This window comes from Pomacea canaliculata, linkage group LG6 (assembly GCF_003073045.1).
Source record: "Pomacea canaliculata isolate SZHN2017 linkage group LG6, ASM307304v1, whole genome shotgun sequence".
In the NCBI taxonomy this organism is placed as follows: domain Eukaryota; kingdom Metazoa; phylum Mollusca; class Gastropoda; order Architaenioglossa; family Ampullariidae; genus Pomacea; species Pomacea canaliculata.
The window spans coordinates 13,340,641-13,349,320 of NC_037595.1; the positions used below are offsets into that span (position 1 = coordinate 13,340,641).

The 8,680-nt window shown below is 37.0% G+C and overlaps 1 protein-coding gene across 1 annotated transcript; it reads left to right on the forward strand.

Annotated features, from left to right (window-relative positions):
* Nucleotides 1-1,451: 1,451 nt before the first annotated feature.
* On the forward strand, nt 1,452-5,190 carry LOC112566115 (tyrosine-protein phosphatase non-receptor type 18-like). The gene is made up of 9 exons (XM_025242080.1): nt 1,452-1,651; nt 2,343-2,390; nt 2,672-2,756; nt 3,281-3,383; nt 3,536-3,603; nt 3,854-3,988; nt 4,248-4,373; nt 4,717-4,875; nt 5,140-5,190. Exons 4-9 carry the CDS (start codon nt 3,323-3,325, stop codon nt 5,188-5,190), a joined length of 600 nt encoding a protein of 199 aa, XP_025097865.1. The 5' UTR covers nt 1,452-1,651; nt 2,343-2,390; nt 2,672-2,756; nt 3,281-3,322.
* The last annotated feature ends 3,490 nt before the right edge of the window (nt 5,191-8,680 follow it).

Sequence of the window (8,680 nt, forward strand, 5' to 3'; positions counted from 1 at the left end):
TCTCAGAAAGGAGAGGATATTCACCGTTGATGCTAATCCAGAATGTTGGCACTGGTGTTGTTTGGAAGACCATTTTCAGGGATTGGTCACTCGAAAGGTCGATGAGCTGCTCTTCTTCTTGCGTGGACAACCCGCTTGTGCTAGGATCAGCCAGAAATGGATTACGAATCCAATCGTATTTAGTCACATCAATTTCAGCGAAATAATGCTGAAACCTTTCTTGCAGTCCGTTTAGATGGGCAATAATTACATTCTTCACCTGATCAAGATTCAAGTTGTCAGCCTTGCACTTACACAAGCACGGAAACATATCAAAATATTTTCTTGGCGTATCTTTTGCGTCCACAACGAAATTTTTCGGACGAAAGCATTCATCTTGTCAGTTGTTTGTAATATGGTGGTGTAATATAGGGGAGTCAGCGATGAGAGATTGGGGAAGAGAGAGGGCAAAAGGTGAGAGGAGGAGATTGGAGGCTTAATTGTTGAGAGGGGGATTGTGTTTGAGTTTTGGAAGTGAGAAGTCACTGCATTGCCGAGACAGTGTACTTGAATAGGAAGAAGAGATTTGGAGTTTGAGCCCCCGCACCACTCGGTTACACAATGTAAACTAATTCCACTAATACCAGTATAAGAAACTTTTTTTTAAAAAATGACCACCTTCGCGACCCCCTTGTAGGCACGTCGCGACCCCCCAGGGGGTCGCGACCCACAGGTTGAGAACCGCTGGACTAGAGGTTCAGAGGAGCTCGGGCTGTCTCCATGGAACGTATGTGGTCATGTGGGTCAGGGTGGCGCGGTTGTTGTCTGCATTGGACTTACCGGTCACCTTCTGATTTGTTTCTTTGCTCTAGGCCAGTCTAGGGCAGTGATGCCCAACTTTTTTCGGCCTGCGGGCCATATCCATTTCGGACATCCGTGTCGCCGGCCACTTCACCGCAAAAATACAAAAAGGAAAAAAAAAAAATTGAGCAGATACCATTTTTTTTTATTAGAAACAAGTTGTACTTACTATTAATTATATATTAATTAGTGGGATATTTGAAGTTGTTTTCCCGAAACCAACTTCTGAATGTCCGGCCTCATCGTAGAGACACCAAGTCGGAGCACTGAATCGAAATATTTATTCGTCCATCGCAAAAAAAAAAAAAAAAAAAAAAAAAAAAAAAAAAAAAAAAAAAAGATTGGGAAACGCCCCTACGTGGGGATAAATACTTCTTCTTCCTTTTTTTTCGTTTTTTTAAGGTTTTCTTTTATTACTAACATGCCGATTTCCTGCACTGTGGGCAGAAGTTTCGCGGGCCGGATGGCACCGCGTCGCGGGCCGGATATGGCCCGCGGGCCGTAGGTTGTGCATCCCTGGTCTATATCATATATCATTCCTTCACTGTTTATGCAGTGGAAAAGGTCGATGATCAAAGACTTACATCATGCAGATGAAACAAACTTTGTCGGCATTTTACTTATTTTTCAGGTGTTGGTTGTAACTTGAATGACTGTAAAAATATGAATATTGTAAACACATTTTCGATTTTATTTTGAATGTAGAACCTGTAACAAACCTTGGGGCTATAGTAGGAGGAGTCCTCGGTGCCTTAGCTGCTCTCATCATCGTTGTTCTGATTATCGTCTTCGTGAGGCGACGACGCAGACGGTACGTAGAAAGTCTCCAAGGAAACAGGACGTCAGGACACGTGTCGTCAAGGGTGGACTTGGAAAACATAGAGAAATCAAGAAGTTGCTCAAAGTCAAAGAAAAATATCAAATTTAAAGTTTCTTTAGGCTCTTTAACCCTCTCAAGGGTATTGAGAAACTCCTCGTTTTATAAAATGTAAAATGAGAAGATACTTTTAAACATTCTTTAGTTTCAGTGTATTTGTAAACAAATCACCCGATACGTATTCATTCTTTTCTAGTTTATCCAAATTTCATTTAGGCTGAACTCTTTCAGTGTTGTCTTCACAGTATTGATATAACTAGATTTAACTATATAGCTATAAAACACTTGACTGTTCTCTACCTTAATAAATTTAAGTCTAAAACTAAAAATTCTACTTTTGATAAGATCAACAAGGAAGCAGCCTCTCTCTCCAAACACTGTAGAAGACGGGGTTGACTTTATATTTTGAGAATTATTTCGTAGAAATAGTAGTATAACACTAGTTTCATTTATTTCTGATGACAATATTTTACAATAATAAGTATGTATTTGAAGAACAATTCTGTCAAAACATAGAAAGTTGTATACTAGTGGTAGTTGTGACTGCTTACATATTTTTTTAATTAAAGCAAATGTGGATCTTGAAGCTCTGTCATATAAAGATTTATTTATTCATTCATCCTAGACCTACGGAGAGGATCCAGAAGTATGTTCCAAGTATAAAAAGACTAAGGTAAGAACAAAGTTTTCTTTTCTCTGATTTGAATGTTTTCTGTTGCACTGACAGCATACTAGAGAGATGTACATAATTTGGAAGTTATTCCCCTTAGTAGTGAAAAACTGAAGTGCTAGGAAATTTGTGAGACACCTGAGATCCCTCCTTAAAGGAAATAATTTTTGGCATAAAATTCTGTTTAGCACTAAGTATTAACGAAGGGTACTAGGGGAGGAGTTCTTTGAAATCGTAGTAGTACCCGTCACACAGTCAAAGAATGGCTTGTCTGTCTGTAATAGGCACTCCACTAAGTTGAGAGACTTCAAATCGCGATTGGATTTACTACATCGTGATTCCAACCTTCACTTCCAGGAGGAATTTGAGGTAGGTCGGTGTGTGAGTAAAAACTATTTCGGAGTTAATGTTTAAAAAGGTTTTAGTTTAGCTAAAGGTCTTTGATACCAGCCGGCATGGGTAAAAATGTCATAAATCCAAAAGATTTAAAAAAATCATTGCAATTATAAACACTGCTATGAACGACTATGAGTGATTTCTCGACTATACTTCTTCAAACAGGCAAGCCCATTGACTCTGGCTTCCCTATGAATTTATAATTTATGATCCCTTGACTTAAAGTTGACCATACACGTTTGCATCATTTTAGGACAAATTTATCCAGCAAATACAAACTGATAATAACGGACATTTCAGTCTAGACTTTAAGTCTTAATCACATGTTCTAGCCATGTTAGATACATACTAAGTCCTGTAAATAATTTGGGTACAGAGAATACCTGCTGCAGGGAAGGGGTTGTTAGCTTGAGCTCTCATTCCTAAATAAGTTACTACATACGTGGAAATGTTTTCCTTCGTTAGTTAGTCTAAACCTTTGTGAAATGTGATAATAGGAACTGTGCAGCAGTCAGGAGAGACAAGCTTCACAATTCAAGATGCGTGCAGGAAACGAGCCAGTCAACCGTTTCAAGAACAGGAGTCAGGAGGCCCTTCCATGTAAGAAAGGTTAAATAACGTCCCTTGAAAAATACTATATCATCATAAAATTAATGCTTATACTTTTCCGTTTTCATCTCCGACTACGAATACGTTAAAAATTTTGATTTGCACGTGAACTGTGAACTGTGGGGATTTTTCTAACCTTTCAGATGACCATTCACGAGTGGTATTAATCAACAGCCAAAACAGCGACTACATCAACGCCAGCTACATCGCAGTGCGTGTTGAACTTTTTTGTCAACCAGGTGTCAAAGTGTAATGTTACTGTGTCAGAGGTCTACAGAATTACAATTATTAATCTTGTTAATTGTTAATCTGGATTAATGTGATGTAAACATGTTTTCGAGACTTCGTAGGCTGTTATGATACTTATATTTTCTTCATAACGGGATTCAGTTCTAAGCATATTTTTCAGCTTCGCAACACTAGTATCACAAACTATTTACTTGTTTGTGTATCGTTGACAGGGAGCTGATTCTCCATGTGAATACATAGCTACACAGGGACCGCTGTACTCTACTCTGTCTGACTTCTGGCGAATGGTGTACGAGCACAGGACAGGGGTCATCGTCATGTTATGTGACAGTGTAGAAAATGGAAAGGTCAGAGGGGTCTACAACTCTATTGGATATAGATATATAGCACTTCTTCCCAGCCAAGGGTATCTTTGTATATATTTGATACAATCTACATTTTTTTCTTTACTTATTAAGTGCCTGATTTGAGAAGTAATCTTTGATGTTTACTAAAGTAAAAAAAAGGATATGAATAAAAACAATTTAGGGAACTGCTAATGCATTGAAAGAGAGAAGAATGTAGAGTTCATGTCTTTTGTCTGGGTTTCTGTTCTTACAACGGCAGAAAATGGTTGACCCGTACTGGCCTGACGAAATCAACGTACCAGTGCGACACGGCGAGCTGACTGTCACAATGACCGGTGTCTCTGTCCTTGATGCATATGCAATGCGCCAGATAAAAGTAACAATGGTAGGTGTTGTTCACATATCTTTTAGTAAATAGGTATAAGCTATATAAAAATATTGCCAGCGCTCTTGAAAGTAATTTTATGCAACTAACTTGTGATATTTTTGTAATTAGGTGCGCCAAATCAAAGGAGAGTAAAGGAGTTAGAAATATGGGAGTGGATCATGTGATTGGGGCAAGCATTCCTTTTTCAAATAAGAAGTCTTATTTCATCTTCCATTTCTTATGCCTTTTAAATATTTATGGTATTTTAGTTGTTTCTTAATCCAAGGTATGATATTTGATTGGCTTTTTAAAATGTCTTCAAATGTTGTACAGTTGTTGTTGACTGTTTGACTCGATGCAGAAAGATCGACAGGACCTCAGAGTTACCCAGCTGTGCATTCGTGGGTGGAGTGAGCGAGGATGCAGCCTTCCTGCTGAAAAGCTGATTGACGTCATCCGTGTGGCTGGCTCGAGAGGCAACGAAATCGAGCGGACCTGTCACAGCATCCACTGCATATTAGTAATGCGGACTTTGTATATTATTAATCTAACATTCGTGCCATTATAGTTAATTGTTGTAATAAACGAAGGGCTTTCAATCGTAAACTATGAACAGCTGACTGGTGTAAAGGCTGAATATTTGATTCTCAACACATTTAGCATCCGCTTGGTAGAAAGAAGTTTCAGTTTTATTGCGACAAAAGAAACTTCTTGATTGTAAGCTGCATTACTTCTTAGAAAATGTCTTCTTTCTTTCCACATTCTTCAGTTTTCTGTTTTTCAGTCTCGGCCTTGGCAGGACTGGCACTGGTTCATTGCCCTCCGATTCTTTTGAACTCTGTTTGTGGACAACCAGGCGCGCATAAAACCAGGAGGTGAACGCTACGGATGTTGTTCAGGAGAATGATCGGATTCGTCGCGAAGCATAATTCAACGCTTGGTATAAACATTTTTGATATATAATAATAATAATCAATACAGAAAACTTAGAGTCAGAAGCATTTTTCATCCCTTAAATCCTCAGCTCATTTTTTCCTGAAATCAAGCAATATCCAAATCGAATGTGCAATCACTAATTTACATGTTATTTATTTAAAATTGACGGTGGGCTAAAACACACGCCTAAATGATAGATTATCATGCAATTCGTTCTCCTGAAATCTGATGACTTCAAGATTAGAGAAGCTAGTAACCCACTATTCTTCTATGTGTGAAGACCCTAGTATATGTTCATATTATTCCTTCGAGTGATCATCGAAAGAAGACCAAATGGCATCAAGAGGAGCCACAATACAAGATGCATTGTGTTGATCAGAACAAAGGACACACAATCATGACGAAATATAATGACTAACCAGCATGAACCACATGAGCTTATTGTTTGTATACAATTCTGGACTTTTTGCTCTTGTATTGTTTGTATCTTCAGCAGATCGATTCATAGCATATAGGATCTCTGTTAGTATTAGTATTCTTACAATATTTATGATTAGATAAGAAAAAAAAGAAACAAAAACAAAAACTGTACATGTTTTAAATTCTTAATTCAGAAATTATTACTTACTGTATAAATAATTTCTGTTAACTTGGTATTTAGCTATCTGGTGGGTGTTAGAGTAAAAAACGTTTCCCACTAGTAGTGTAAATGTTGATCATCCAGCCTCCGACCAGTCAGTCCTTCATTAGACTAACTAATAGCTAGAAATTTGATTTGTTATTATAGTGTCGAGTTTCAATATTCGATCTGTTGTTGCTTCTTAACTAAGTATTACTCACAAATGGTGTTCTGATTGATCCATAATTTTCAAGCAGCTAAAGCTTTACTTATTCTGTCATATAATAAACCAACTTATTATCTTTACGTTTGTTCTACCTTTCACATTCGAGACAGCACTCTAACAGTGCTCTATACTGAGCACATCAGATAAGTGACGACCTACTTGTTCCTGTAAACTAATAACTAATACAAATGAGAGAAGACTCTACAGACACCACTTAAAAAAAGACATTAAATCAACTTCCACATATACGACAGCAGGCAGTCTTCTGACTCACCAGTCGTGAAACAATAAAGATTCAATCTTCTTAAAAGCTGGATTGTATATTCAGTCATTCAACCAGTGAATTATCGCATGTAATCAAACGAGGAACTAACATATGTGATACCATAACTAAAAAAAAAAACATAATGATATCATATACAGTTCTACTAAATCATGAAAGTGCCTTTATAAAACCACACACATTCAACTCATTGTTTTCCAAGATCAAAAGATGACATTAATATCCTTTAGGAGTTTATAAAGCAAATATCTTAATATGTAATAAACAAATACCTGTACTATGCTGTTCCTAAATAATTCGTCTGAAAATAAAAATTCTGTTTTTACTATCTATTGTAAATCCTGAACGATTTATACTTTAAGCAAAGTAAGCAAATAAACGGAGCAACTCAACTGTTGTGTACTGTTACCCCCTTTTCAACTATCTTCAACATTATATACATTTCCAGGAACTTGCTACATAAAGTGTCTCTTTTGCTAGAAACACACACATAAACGGACTCTATTAATTGATCGTTATTATCATTCCTCATTAACTGCACAGACATATATATAATTACTAGTTAGGACTGTGGTATAGAAGGACATAGGTCCCCAATATCAGTAATAAGAATACTATAAAACAAGAGCTGTCAAATATACAATAGGAGATCAAAGTCAAGGAGAATGAAATCACCGTCTTGAGAGAATCACACTGAGGACGCAACACCACACAGACACTGACTACATGAAAGGACAATAAAACATAAACACTGCGATCTAATTGTCTCGCTGCGCAGAGCGAGACCATCCAGACTTAATGTCGCCACTCTCCCAAGTTCGCAAAACCTCCCTCTTAACGACATTATTGTTATATCCCGTCACCGATCCTGCGCTTATTCCGCCCATTTTGCCTAACGATCGAAAATCTCGTAAGATCCAAATGTATTTCGGTCCCCATTGAGTCGATTGTCATTGAGTGCCGACGACTTTCATTCAAAGCGCTTTTAACGTTATACATCTTCTTTGAGCATTAGCATTAATAAGTTTTATACTCTAGCAATGAATTTACATTTAGACTAGATGGCGAAAATTTTTATGAAATTAGATTTTTCTTCTTTCTCGCTGTGATAAGTAAGAGTGATGAAATATCAAACACTAATCATTCTGCGAACAAAGGGCAACATCATCCTTTACCCCTAATAAGCACACATCACCAAAATATCGAACAGGTAGTAATTAGCGTAACAAGTAAGCAAAAACATTGGAATAGTGCATGTGACTGCATGACAATTTAAAAATAATGTAAACCAAAGAAAGGGTGTAGCCTGAACATTAGATCGGAAGTTAGATAACATAGTCAACAGCAATTCACACCAAAATAGTAAAGCAAAAAGTTCATTCATAAAAACTGTTCCACTCATGAAATATTCAATAAATTGTTACAGTTATGATGGCATCCATATTAGCAAAACACGAATATCACTTAAAATATTTGATAAATGCACATCTTTGTAAATAAATATCAAGGCTATCTGAAAACATGTAACTGAGACACTCCACCATGCTTGACATTCGTTTCCAAAACTGATAATAGTATCTTCCTATATGTTATTGCTACTGAATATCTGCATAGTATGATCTATCTACACATTACTATCAGCACAAAACCATTCGTTGTCTATGAAGATCATTTTATGGCCACCTCTGTAAAGCGACATGACTCTCGCTTAGTGGATACAATCATTTCCAAGAAAACCAGGTAATTGAGGGAAAATTAATTGTAAAATTTCTGAAGCATCCTCTTACGTATAAAATCGTCAAAAATTAGTTTCGCGTATAGCATGACAAAGCTACTTCACTTCGATTTTAGAAGTTCCATATTTTACATATCTACTACTTACACTAAGAAACCCCTTAGCTTTGAGAAAAGCTTCCTTAGCCAACGATACTGTGTCCATTCCCTGTTGGTCGGAATACGTATGCTTTGTTGAGCTCTGTTGTATGACATGTAACCTTCTGTTGATCGAGAATTCAAGTCTTAGAAGTATCATTATCATCTCATTCCCTTTCTAATTACTCTTCTCATTACAGAGCTATTATTGATATTTAGCAGCATTCATGAGCCAGTTGGAGAAACCAAACCAGTGTACTCTGAATTGTTATTTATTACATATTCTCCAGCTATAAAAGGTTACATTCATGCCGATAGTACTATTAATTATTGGCAGCATGTGCGGCACTGATATAGTAGAACTAAGGATGAGACAGTTATCTCACTCT